This window comes from Mustela nigripes, chromosome 2, assembly GCF_022355385.1.
Source record: "Mustela nigripes isolate SB6536 chromosome 2, MUSNIG.SB6536, whole genome shotgun sequence".
In the NCBI taxonomy this organism is placed as follows: Eukaryota; Metazoa; Chordata; class Mammalia; order Carnivora; family Mustelidae; genus Mustela; species Mustela nigripes.
In genome coordinates, this window is record NC_081558.1 from 125,421,105 (window position 1) to 125,435,474 (window position 14,370).

Sequence of the window (14,370 nt, forward strand, 5' to 3'; positions counted from 1 at the left end):
CACCCAGGCACCCCAGTTATGAGGATTAAAGGAAGCATTAGAACTGTGTGGGGCACAATATATATACCCAGTCAATAATAATATTTAGTATTTATTGAACAGTTGCTATGTGCCAAGCATTTGATGAACGCTTTATGTGGGTTATCTCTTTTGATCCTCAGCACACCTCTGTGAAATAGATATTATCTCCATTTTATAGGTGGGAAGACTGATGTTTTAAATGGGCTAAATAACTTTTCCTAAATTCACATAGCTAGTAGATTGTCTGGTTTTAGAGTTGTGCCTTTAACCACTCTGAGTTTTTATTTTTTTTTTGTTGTACCTGCTTACTCTTTCTACAATCTCCATAATTTCATTCTACTCTGAAATAACTTAGTTGTTTGCAAGATATTCCTCTCTCCACTCCATTGCTATTTGTTGTTTAGGATTCTGAAGTTACCATGGGGTGGAATCAAAATTGTTGGGAGGCTGAGTGAGTTCAGCAAAAGTTCAGACAGGAATGAGGAATGTGTTATTAATGTTCTTCACCTTTCTTTGAGGCAAGGGACACAGGAATGTGGTATTTTACTGTGCCGTTTTGATCTCTAGTTTCTACCTAAGCTGGATGTGTTAATAAAAAATAAAGTGTTGGGCGCCTGGGTGGCTCAGTGGGTTAAGCTGCTGCCTTCGGCTCAGGTCATGATCTCAGGGTCCCGCATCGGGCTCTCTGCTCAGCGGAGAGCCTGCTTCCCTTCCTCTCTCTCTCTGCCTGCCTCTCTGCCTACTTGTGATCTCTCTCTGTCAAATAAATAAATAAAATCTTAAAAAAAAAAAAAATAAAGTGTTAACTGGAAATGTGTAGATATACATGTATCTCACAAATAGCATTAACACTAATTCTTATGAAGTCATATCATTGTTACCCCCAAAATTTAATCAAATCAATATTTATTGAATTACCTAAGGAATTCTTTAATACCTTCCGGCATTTGTTTTCATTCCTGTGAATACTATTTGCCCTTTTCATTTCTTTAGAGAAACAATATAAGAACAGTGCAGTTTACCTTTAATTTGTATTTAATGAGTCTCTCTTCCATGAGTCTGTGGTTGAATGACAATGAAAGACTATGTTGATGATAAGAAATGACTATACTCTGACAAAAATGTGTCAAATAGTTTACTCATTTCTTATTTCAATTTAATTTTAGTTTTGTTATGTAATTTAAAGAACATATATAGATTTACGTGACCAAAAAGGCATACTATTGTAATTCTCTTTCACTTAATGTTGGTCTATAGTCTTCTGCAACTAAGGTTCAAACTCCTACATTGATTTTGTCATAAGAATCTGTAGCAGGTTTAGCAGTCTATAGTTGGAGAGATGAGCTATGTATACATGAAAGTAAACACAAGGAAATATGTTTTCTTGGAATTTGAATAAAGAGATTCATTGCTTTATGGCTCATGGTATCCTGACTCAGACCTCAAGCTGTAGGGTTATGGCTCTGTTACTCCCTTAGCTCTGAAAACTCTGTGGTTGATGCTGAGGTTAGGGTTCTGTGCTGTTTAAGAGTCACTGTGGGCATGATGTGACTTTGGGACATGGTTGCAGAGGACTGGTGTAGTCTGACTTACGGGTTTGGACAGATAAAGGATAAAGGATTTTTCTCTGTTTTTAGAATATTTATTTGACTTTCCTACATTTATCTATTTATGAAGTCTCAGGCTCAGATTTTATATTTCATTAACAAATACAGTAATTAACACTTTTTCAGGAATTTTTTTTAGTTAAAATAGTTTTATTCTATGTTGAAAGGAATCTGGCATTTAAAAAACATTTAAAAAATTAATTTAAAACATGAAACATCCTTATAATTTTATGTGATTATTAATATAATACTACTCAGATTTTTTTCCAGACATTTAAAGAAAAATACACATGAGAAGGTAAAAATCACCTTAAATCTAGTTGCCTCTCAGGAGTCTTTTAATGTTTTTCTGAATATTCCTTTAAATATTTTAATATAAAAATGGTATCTTACTCTATATACCAGTTAGTAATCTGCTCTTTTCACCTAATAATATATTGGGAATTCTTGTGTTGTCGATAAATGTAGATATGTCTATATTCAATACACAGTAGCTCCGAAGTACATGTGGCTGTTTATATTAAAATTTAGTAAAATAAAAAACTAATTTTCTTAGTTGCATTAGCTACATTGGTTAGTACTCAGGAGGCACATGTGGCTAGTGGCTGCTATACTGGGCAGAATGGATCTACAGGGCTATTTTTATTTTATTTTATTTTTTTTTTGAGAGAGTTGGGAGAGGGAGAGAATCTTAAGCAGGCTCAATGCCCAGTGCAGAGTCCGACACGGCACTCAGTCTCTAGACCCTGAGATGATGTATGACCTGCCAAAATCAAGAGTTAGACCCTTAACCAACTGAGCCACCCAGGCACCTCTGTGTTACTATTTGTAACTACCGTAGGGTTCTGCATATTCCCTCTACACCCAGGCCCAGAATTCTACTAAGTTTTATCCAAAATAGTTATACCAGTTTCCATACTTACTAACACTATGAGAATATCTTTTTTCCCATTTAGTGGTAGTATTCTTTTAAATCTTTATTCATCTGAAAGTTGGAGAATAGTATCTTGGTTCTGTTTTGTTTTTGTTTTTTAAAGATTTTCTTTATTTATTTGACAGAGATCACAAGTAGAGCAGCTGGCGGGGGGTGTGGGTGGGGTGGGTGCTGGGAAGCAGGCTCTCCACTGAGCAGAGAGCCCGCTGTGGGACTTGATCCCAGAACCCTGATCATGACCCGAGCCGAAGGCAGACGCTTAACCCACTGAGCCACCCAGGTCCCCTGAATAGTATCTTGTTTTAGTTTATAAATTTTGACTACTAATGAGATTGAAGATCTTTTCAAGTGCTCATTTGGCTCTTCTGTTCTTTGGTGAATTGTCTCTTCTGGATGATTGTAATTTGTATAGATTAGTGCATCTCAGCAATGTGTAACTAGGAGAGAACTGTGTTAATAAACTTGACGTTGAATATTAAAGCAGTGAAATTTTCAACTGCCTGTTCTTTCATACTTTATTTTATGGTTCAGATGAACGTTAAGATCCAGGTTTGACCTTGGTTCAATTGGCTGCCCACAGGTGATTCAACAGGCCTTGCACCGGCCGCCCAGCTCCGCTGCGCAGTACCTGCAGCAGATGTACGCCGCTCAGCAGCAGCACTTGATGCTGCACACAGCCGCGCTGCAGCAGCAGCACTTGAGCAGCTCCCAGCTGCAGAGCCTTGCTGCTGTTCAGGTAAGACTTTCATAATTGGAGAGTTTATGAGGCCAACATCAACGAAAAGTTGACATTCTTAGCAGATAATCACTGAAAACAAATACGTTGGGAGTTATTTCAGAATCCTTAAATGTCCTATTATTTTTTCTTTCTTTTGAAAAATTTTTTTTTTTAGATAGTTTTTTTTTTTAAGATTTTATTTATTTATTTGACAGAAAGAGAGAGAGGAGGAAGCAGGCTCCCTGCTGAGCAGAGAGCCTGATGCGGGACTCGATCCCAGGACCCTGAGATCATGCATGACCTGAGCCGAAGGCAGCGGCTTAACCCACTGAGCCACCCAGGCGCCCCTGATTATTTTTTCTTAAAGAAATTAATAGGTGGCCAAATAGAAGTTAATGAAATAAATATGAAACAAATATGGCTATGTCTTATATGGTGCTCTGTCACTAGCTTTTGTCCCACTGCTTTTTATTTGCACTGCAGAAATTCAGTGCAAGTGTCAGGAATATGTGTATAAAATTCTAGGTACAACAGTGAATACTTCAGGTTACATGAACTGTATTTACATTTCAGTGAAAAATGTTTTTTTTTTTTTAATATAAGTAATTTACATTCATTAAAAAAATTGAACTGCATGAAATTATAAGAGGTAAAGTAGAGGTGTTCCTTTTCTAGACTCACTGCTGTTTTTCATTCTTAAGAGGTGTTCAATATGTTTAATCTTAATAGTGTATCACTCCAGAAACTTTCTATCTAAAATAGTATCCATGAAGCTTTCTAATACCCACGCGTACTTTTCCTACTGATAACAGGATAATTTTATGATTAAATACTTGCTTTAAAAAAGATTTTTGTTATTCTGTTTATTTAAGTAAAACTACATGTGAGATTTTTTTTTTTTAAATACTTTATTTATTTGACAGAGAGAGGTCACAAGTAGGCAGAGAGGCAGGCAGAGAGAGGAAGGGAAGCAGGCTCCCCGCTGAGCAGAGAACCCCATGCGGGGCTCGATCCCAGGGTCCTGGGATCATGACCTGAGCCGAAAGCAGAGGTTTAGCCCACTGAGCCACCCAGGTTCGCCTACATGTGAGATTTAATCTTAAATCTTCTTACTAAAGGAGGATCTCAGTTGACTAAACCTGAAAAAGTGTTATTTCTATTAGAAACACACACCCAGCTGTTGTTTCTTCTTCCTAATGTACTTCTAAATAACCTCGTGTTCATGATACAAGTTAGGAAACTGAAACCCCCTGGTACTTCATGTAGCTACAATTTCTTTTTCATAATGTTCTTATGGGTGGTTTCACTTCAAAGAAGAGAGCTGTTGAGTAAGACTGACAATGGGTGCAGCTATTAAAATAAGATTAGCCTTTGGGTCCTCAGTTTTCATCGTTCAGCTTTTTCTTTTCCTCTTAATCTGTTTGGCCAAAGCTTAATCTATGTTGGCTGTGAAATGGATTGGTTTATAAGAGACGTTTTGACTTTTATCATGGTTTTGTGGTATCCTGGTACCAAAAACTTTTAACTTTAGATTCTTATAGATCTGTTATAAAGATCTTATTATTTTAGGCAAGTTTGTCCAGTGGAAGACCATCTACATCCCCAACAGGAAGTGTCACACAACAGTCAAGTATGTCCCAGACATCTGTAAGTGCCCTAATTTTTTTCCTGGATTTAAAAATTTTAATTACTGTTTTCCAAAAGTGACTATTACTGTTTACAAAGTTGCTATTGCGTTTTGTTGATTGCTTCTTAAGAAATAAGTGCCTAGAAATAGAAGTGGTAAATTTCAAGAATCCAGAACTAATATTAAGCTTCTGAAAATTTGAGTCTTAAAAAAAATGTTTTTGTATTATTTCTTATACATATTTTCCCATTGATTTCGTTCAGATCTTACGTGATTCAAAATGTTTGCAGTTTTCAGTGTGTGTTGAAAGCCTGAAATACACAGTGCAAGGGGTATTAGGCCATGCATTTACTGTGATATAGTATAATATACTAAAGAATGTTAACCCTTGACACATAAATGTTTCTAGGTTTTTCTGGGCACTTCACATTTTAGAAATTAATACTTTTCAGCTTATGCTTCCTTATCTTGACCAAATTTACAAGTATCTATTCAAGATAATGTAATTTATTTTGAGAAAGGAGTAAATCTGCTTGGCTTTATTACACATATATACTGGAAAATTGTATAAAGTTTTCCAGTTGAAAGAAATTTTCAGGCATGATAATACTTAACTTTTTATTTTGATATAATTTTAAGTTAGAAAAATAATAAACATTTCTGTATATTCTTTACTCAGATTCACCAGTTGTTAGCATTTGGCTCATTGCTTTACCATTCATTCTTTCTCTCTACATATATACATATAGACATATCTTTTTCTGAACCATTTGCAGGTAAGTTGAGACATGTTCCTTTATTTCTGAATACTTTGATATGTATTTCCCAGAAAGAAAGTTGTTCTCTTACAGAGCGACATGAAAATAATCAGATTCAGGAAATTTAGCATTGATACAGTGTAGTCCATATTCACATTTCATCACCTATTCCAGATTTCTCTGCATCATCACTGTAGCTGTTATAGAGCACATAATTCTTGTGGGGGGACTGTGCCGTGTGTTATAGGATGCTTAGCGGCATGCCTAGCTTCTAGCCACTGGTTACTAGTAGGCTATGGCCTTCTTCCTTGCCTCAGTGTGACAACCAAAAATATCTCTAGACCCTGCCAGATGTTTCCTGGAGGGCAAAACTGCCTCTGGTTGAGATCCATTAAGTTAACCTAATCATATCCTTATGATTTTTTTTCCTGATCCAGGAGGATAATATTTTGATAATTTATAAAGTTGACTCTAATAGAGTTTAGTTTGTAGATTGCTAAGAAATTGAAGATGAACTTGTGCTGTATTTCTTTGTCTAAGGGTTTGGGCTTTCCTGACTTGATACCTATAGCTATATGTTATATATATGTGTGTGTGTGTATGTGTGTGTGTATATATATGTATACATATATATACACACACACATACACACATATATGCATATGGTTATTTTTCTGGATATTGATATGACTTTGTTTTTTGGGGGGGGGCCAGAGAAAGGCAGGGCAGGGGAGAGGGAGAGAGAAAGACTCTTAGGCAGGTTCTATGCCCAGTGCCAAGCCTGTTGTGGGGCTCAATCTCACTACCCTGAGATCATGACCTGAGCCAAAATCAAGAGTTGGATGCTTAACCGACTAGGCCATGACATTTTTAATTAAAAAATTCTATTCTTTTTTAGCATGGAAGTATCCTGGAATATATAAAATTAGGTAATAAATTATGACTTGAAAATGTTAGGCTGGAGAAAATAAAAAATTTCAGTAGTATAATCTAGCCCTAAGTATTAATAACTGTAATATGATTATTGATGTCATGTCTTTCTTTAATACATTCATTGGTAGTTAAGGCAAGCATTCATAAACATTTGTGGTCTGGTTAAAAAAATTATAGACAGTTTTTTTTATTCTAGGAAATACTGGAATAACATTAGGGTATATATATGGATAAAGAGGTGTTTTTTAATTTTTCAGATTATTAAAAGATATCCTTTTAAACTGTTTTTCTCTCATTATGATTTTATGTATGTGACTTTCACAGAAATTATAATTCCAGTGATTGTGTTTATTTTTTATGATGTTGTTAGTGCTGCTTGTCATAAATCAGGCAGCCTCATATGATAAAGTGTGCCAGAACCTGTGTGACTGGTTGGTGGAGGAAAAGAAGTAAGCAGGGAGAACAGATGTCCAGGAAAAAAAAGGAGTAATGCATTGTATTTGCTTTGTTTTCGATCCCAGCTCAATAATAGCTCAAGGGAGTTGACTAGCTGTCCAAATTATGATACCAGGGTAGCTTAGTGAATATGGGTCAGTCTCCAAAAGCGGGGTAGAACCTAGTAGCAGAAATCTCTAGGTAATGATACTAATGACCCATGTTAGGGGGCAGTCTAGTAATTTTCAGTTTTGGTTATTTCAAGGTAGGGTTCCAGATTAATAGTGAAAGCCTGTGGGGAAGGGTCCAGCCTTTAGTATAATAAAGGACCAGATGGTAGGTTGTCAAGTTTTTAGCCAGATTAACGCAGGTTTAAAGTAGAAGTGGGATCCCAGTAGGGAAATGGAATATTATTAAAGAGTAGATTACGACCTCGGGAAACTGGAGAAGTCTGTTGTTAATTGAATATATAGGTACATAGTGGATGCAAGCATTCTCTTCTTCCGTCATTAAAACAGAAAGACTAATTCTAGACACTGACCAGTAGTGAGAGTGGTGGTTTTATGATTGTTTGGCTATAAAACTAGTTGGGACTGAGGGTTTAGTTTGTTGTCTCTGTACTTTAAGGGAACAGGACTTAGATTTGGTTAAATTTGATTTGTCAAAATGAACCCTAAACTAGTTAAAGCATCAACAAACTTAAAAAACACAAAATGGTTCAAAATATATTTGTACCTTGTAGGTCGACCAGCTTATATTTGTGAAATAACAAGGGCTCTTTTATAGTGGTGAGATAAACAGTGAGAATTCACAAAAGACCTGCACAGGTAATTTTCAAAAGAAAGACTATTTCTGGCTTCTAAACATGTGAAAACGTATTTATCGTATTAGTAATAAAGAAATGTATATAAAAATAACAATGACATCTCTCAAATTAGAAAACAAGGAAAAACATTGAGCCAGTACCCATTGTTGGCAAAGATGTGAGAAAGTAGATATACTCATTTACTATCAGTGGGAATGTATTTGGTACAGCTTTTCTGGAGGATTATTTGACATTGCGTATGAAATTTTAAATTGTGCATTCCCTTTCACTTATCACTGTTATTTTTAATGATGTCATTTACTAAAAATGATAGATAATTATGACAGATAATCATGTAAAAATGACATAATTATGCAAATATGCATGACTTATAATGATGAATTATAAACAATTTAAGTAAGTGCCCATTAATCAAAGATTAATGTATAGTTAATTCATACAGAGGAATACTACAGCTAACAAAAAATGCTGTATGTATGTATACAGAGAGACTTAGATTTTCATTAGATATTAAGTGAAAAAAGCAAAAATGTGTAGTATGATCTCATTAAGTTTTTTCTTTAGATTATTCTGTTTTTCAGTTCTAAAATTTCCATTTGGTTCTTACTTATATCTTCTGTTTGCTGAGAGATTTTGCTTTTTCATTCAAGTGTGCTCATGTTGCTTATTTACAGCATTTTTATAATGACTGCTTTAAAATCTGTCCGAATTCTCGTATCTCTTTCTTCTTGGTGTTGGCATCCACTCGTCTTTTTTTATTCAGCTTTGGTCTTTCTGGTTCTTGGTATGAGTGATTTTTGATTGAAACCTCAACATTTTGAGTATTATGAGACTATGGATCATTTTAAACTTTGCATTTTGGCTCCTGGCTTCTGAAAGGGAATGTGTGCCAACTTCTTAATACCGTCTGAGGGTAGACTGACACCTGAGAGGGTGCTTCTCAAAATTCCTGAGCGGGGGGAGAGTTCTGGCTCCTCACTAGACCTCCATGGATGTGTCCCTGGATGGAGGGGCTCGGGGGAAGGAATAAGAATGCCATGTTACGGCTCCCCGCTTGGTCTCCACTGATACCTTAGGGATGGGGTGGGTTGGTGGAGGTAGTCTATTCCTGCATGGCTGGGATAAAAGTCCTGGCTCTCTACCTCTACGTACTTCTCTGATGCTTATCCATTGGAGGGATTATGGCAATTGAGGTGCCTTGTTACAACCTGGTGTAGGTGGAAGTCTTTGCTGTTGTGGGTAGGGCCACAGTGTTTTCTGTGGTGTTTGGCTGAAGTAGAGCAACTATCTAAAAGTTTTCTATGTTGCTAGGGAGTTTCTTTCTTGTTCATTTGGCTTGAAAGAGCAGACTTCTTTTGGGGTGTTTTTTTGTTTGCACCAATTTGTGTTTCTGGGTTACACACTGTTTCAGCTCTAAGTTTGGCTAATATAAGATAAAAGGAAAACCAGGGAGCCCACAACCACGTGGTCCTGTGTGTCTGAGGTCCCTAGCCAGTCTGCTTTTCTCCACCTTTCAGGATCTTCTTTTGCTTGTTACATCCAGGGTTTTTAGTTATATTTAGGGGCAGGAATAGGGAAAAGTATATCTGTTCCACAGGGGCAGGAATAGGGAAAAGTATATCTATTCCATCTTTCTGGAAACAATTCCTGTCATTTAAATTACTTTTTAAAAAATTATATATCTGCTTGATGATTCAAGAAGAATATCTGTAATACATAACAAATTGTTAATCAGTAGTTTTCTCTGAGGAAGTGGATTGAAGAGCTTCATTTTGTTAATTTTTAAAAAAGATTTTTTTTATTTGAGAGAGAGAGAGAGTGTGCACGCTATAGAGAGCACGAGTGGGGGAGAGGAAGAAGCAGGCTCCCTGCTCAGCCAGAAGCTCAACGCAAGGCTCCATCCCAGGGTCCTGGAATCATGACCTGAGCCTAAGGCAGATGCTCAACTGCCTGAGCCACGCAGGTGCCCCTATTTTGTTAATTGTTATATTGCCTAAATAAAACACAAATATGCTCTTATTGTCTAAGGTACAGACACTACAAATGTGTAGAGTAAAAGGGACATCCCTTCTCAGTAGTCCCTTTTGCTGTGAAAAAGTTATGTGTAAAGCTTTCTTGTTTATTACTGTGTGTTTCTATACATAAATGTAAATAGGCCTGAGGTTAATTTTATTTGTTTTAATGTAAGTGAGGTGCTATCATTCTCTATATACTTTTATACTATCATTCTCTATATACTTCTGCTTCATTGAGCATTTTCAGCTGGAAAGGATTATGTAGCTGAAAAATTGCAATCATGAGTCTCTAAGTGACTCAAGGGCTATTTGTATCTCATTCCCTTTATCTTTTCTTTGTTGTTTTTTGGTCTTATAATCTACATTAATCCCAGATGTTTTGACTTAAATTCACTGTACTATTTTAGTGAAAAAGGAAAAAACCTTGTTTGTAATAGCTTTGTAGTTATGGGGCCAGACAAGATGAGCATTTGAAGCCCGGTTAGTTTTATGATTTTTTTTCATTCATATATTCACTCATTCATACAACAAATATTTATTGAGCATTTAATATGTGTCAAAACCCTTTAGGTATGGGAACACAGCAACACAATAAACTTTGTTCTTATGGAGCTAGGGATAGACAGATGGTAAACTGCTGGTATATAATATGTCAGATGGTAAGTGCTATAAAGAAGAATAAAGCAATAAGGGGGAATAGGATAAGGGAATTTGCTATTTTAACTAGGGCGGTCAGGGAAGGCACGGCTAATAAAGATGGTATTTGAAGGAGGGTTAGGGAGGCAAACATGCTCAAGGAACAGAAAGGAGTATTGTGGCTGGAGTAGAATGAGAGAGTGGTAGTGTGGTTAGAGACGACATTAGAGAGGTAATTGTAGTCCAGTCATAAGGAGATTATAAAACTCTTACTCAAGGGGCACCTGGGTGGCTCAGTGAATTAAGCCGCTGCCTTTCGCTCAGGTCATGATCTCAGGGTCCTGGGATCGAGTCCCGCATCGGGCTCTCTGCTCAGCAGGGGGCCTGCTTCCCTCTCTCTGCTGCCTCTCTACTTGTGATCTCTTTGTCAAATAAATAAAATCTTTAAAAAAAAAAAAAAACTCTTACTCAAATTGGAAAGCTATTGGAAAGCTATTTCAGTAGGGAAGCCCCATGATCTCAGGGTTTTTTTGTTGTTGTTGTTTGGTTTTTTAATTCTAAATTTTTTTTTAAGATTTTATTTATTTGACAAACAGAGATCACAAGTAGGCAGAGAGGCAGGCAGAGATGGGGGGGGGGGAAGCAGGCTCCCTGTTGAGCAGAGAGCCCGATGCGGGGTTCGATCCCTGGACCCTGAGACCATGACCTGAGCCAAAAGCAGAGGCTTTAACCCACTGAGCCACCCAGGCATCCCGATCTCAGGTTTTAACTTAGTGACAATGTTAGGTTGTGGGGGGTGAAGATAGAAGCAGGGAGATGAGTTAAATGATTCTTGTAGTAATCCAAGAAAGATTGGGGGCTTGTACCATGATGGTGACAGTAGATACGATGAGAAGTAGTTGGCCAGATTCTAGATAATTTTTTTTTCGCCAGTATTTTTTTATTGAAATTTGTATATGTTTTAAAATTAGAGCTAATAGGGTATGCTGATGGATTGAATCAAAGATGTGAGGAAGGGTGAAGAGTCAAGGATAACTGTAGTATTTTGGCCTGAACATTTAGAAGGATCTGATAAAGCAGGTGTTGAGAACAAAATCAAGAGTTAAGTTTTGGACAGTCTGACTTTATGGTAGATGTTGAGTAAACATTGGATATATGAGTTTGGAGTTCATGTGGAAGTCTGGTGATTAGTGATGTCTTGTGCATCTCATTGAAAATTCAAGTCACAAGAAAGAGTACATGATGATTTCACTACCAATTCTGGGTTATTATGAAAGATAGAATGGAGGAGGTGAAGGACATGGATTCTAGTCCTTATTCTGTGACTGACTGGTGGTGTGCTTAGAGCAAGTTGTTTAGCCTCCTTAGTCATTTATACCCCATTTTTCTTCTGTGTAAAATTAAGTTGTCTAATTAAGTGGTTTTTGTTACTCTTTTCATCTAGTTAACTCTGGGTCTAGATCAAGGTATACACTGAATTGCATCTCCCCAAAGTTCATGTATTGAAGCCCTCATGTGACTATATTAGAAATTTTGCTGTTATTAGTAAACTTGTTTTGGAGTTCTGTTATATATTTTTGTATACATATCTAGTTATTTGTTTTTAAAAAATTTTCTAAAGAGTATACTTATTGAGTCAGTGAGATGGTTTTCTAGATCAAGAACCTTAAAAATGTTTACTTTTCTCTAAACATGTCTAAGTCAGATCAATCACATATCAAATGAACCTGTTACAGGTTTTTTTCTGAGAGAAGAGTACTTGGTTATGACCAGTCATTCCCAGTGGTCTATTGCTAATGTTCTCATCCTAATACCTATTTTAGGAGGCACTTTAATCAAGGATTTTTAATTTCAAGTGATTGAGTTTAGAAGACTATTCCAAAACTTAATACTACCTTAAAGTAAAACTGTAGTCTGAATATTCGTATGGTCATGAGGAGCTTTAGTGCATTCTTGTGAAATATTCCAATAGTACAGAAAAAGTGAAAAAGTGCTAAGTTCCCTTCAGAAGTCCTCTTCAGTCCTTCTGACTTCTCAGTTTGTTGGTTATCCCTCCATATCTTTACCTATGTATTATGGACATATGTAGCATAAAGAAATGTGTGTGTATGTGTTAATGTGCTTTTTTTTTTTTATGCACTGGAAACACAATATTCTGCATTTTGTTTTTTACACCCAACAGTCTTCAGCTCTTTCTGTATTAGCACACAAAGGTCAATCTCACTCACTCACGCTGTTGTATAGTGTTGCATGGTATGGATGCACTTTATTTTATGTAACCATTCCCGTTGCTGAATGCTGTATTTCCAGTATTTTAATTGTTTCAGCATTGCAAATTTTTTAGGATATCAAAATCTGAAAGCAAATGGGAAGTTATGAGGTTTCTTGTTTTGCTGTTTTTTTTTTTAAGACTTTATTTATTTATTTGTCAGAGAGAGGGAAAAGGGAAAGTACAGCAGAGGGAGAAGCAGGCTCCCCACTGAGCAAGGAGTCTGATGTGGGACTTGATCCCAGAACTCTGGGATCATGACCTGAGCCCAAGGCAGATGCCTAACTGACTGAGCCACCCAGGCGTCCCTGCTGTTGTGTTTATAGCATGTATTGCAAATGGTAGAAATAATGGTTTTCTGTAATAACTAGGATTCACATTTTATTTCATATTATTAGTGAGAAAGTACAGTCTCTTAAAGGAAATCTTCATGGGTAGATATTATTATTTGAAATTTTAATATAGCATTTTATATTCTAGATACTTAAATTACTCATATACAAATCCCCACTGAAGAATGAGGCAAGAAAATGTATACACTGCTTTAAAGTGGTAAAAACAGGGGCCCCTGGGTGGCTCAGTGGGTTAAAGCCTTTGCCTTTGGCTCAGGTCATGATCCCAGGGTCCTGGGGTCGAGCCCTGTATCAGGCTCTCTGCTCCGCGGAGAGCCTGTTTCCTCCTCTCTCTCTCTCCCTGCCTCTCTGCCTACTTGTGATCTCTGTCAAATAAATAAATAAAATATTAAAAAAAAATAAAAATAAAAAAAATAAAGTGGTAAAAACAATGTACTAAAGTAAACATTAAAAAAAAGGAAAATAGCATTTCTTCTCTGATTCTAAATTTAGTACCTACACAGAAAAGACGAAAAAGATTAAAAAAATACACGTTATCCTAAATTTTACCCCTAGTAGGTATTATTCACTTTCACAGTTTGGTGCTTATTCTTCCAAAGTGGTGTGTGTATGCCTATATATCTATATGAGATTTAATAATATACAGTTTTATGCATGTGCATTATTGTGTGTATATACATTTGCTTTTCTCTCAACATTTTTTCATATGTGATATGTGTGTATACATGAACACATATTTTTATAATTACGTAAATGGGATTGTTCAGGATATGTTATTCCATAGTTTTTTTCATTCAGCAGTTGGTTATAAAGATATTTTCATGTTGTTGAATAATACAGGTATACATTATCCTTTTAATGTCTGTGTACTATGTTTCTGTAGATATACCTGATTGATTTTGATCGGTCAAATAGCATCAATGGTTTTCAAATGGGCTTTGGTTCTAGGGAGTACTCTGAGCCAAAAAGCCTACATAACCTCGTGTTGGAGGGACACCAAGATGTGATTGTGAGTTAAACAGCTTTTCTTTGTAGACATGGTTTTCTCTGGTGACTCTTGAAATTAGTGCTTCCAACTGGGAAGAGAGCTTCCAGTAATAAGGGCTCAAAGAGTGAGTTCCTTCAGGGAGTGTGGGGTTTCAGGTATGAAGTGACAGGATTGGCCAAGGCTTTAAAGGGAAAAGGAGTTAGGAATGTTGGGATGGAATTGACAGAGAATATAATGCTAATGATTTGAG

General features: G+C 36.4%; 1 protein-coding gene across 8 annotated transcripts in view; it reads left to right on the forward strand.

Moving 5' to 3' along the window:
- PHC3 (polyhomeotic homolog 3) overlaps positions 1–14,370 on the forward strand; it is a 78,663-nt gene that overhangs the window by 4,017 nt on the left and 60,276 nt on the right. For all 8 annotated transcript variants that reach the window (XR_009402511.1, XM_059391567.1, XM_059391569.1 and 5 more), the window contains exons 3-4: positions 3,143–3,298; positions 4,850–4,927. Coding sequence is in view for 7 of the 8 variants with exons in the window: in XM_059391567.1 (XP_059247550.1) it covers positions 3,143–3,298; positions 4,850–4,927 (234 nt within the window). In the remaining variant the exon portion in view is untranslated. The remainder of the gene's footprint in view (positions 1–3,142; positions 3,299–4,849; positions 4,928–14,370) is intronic.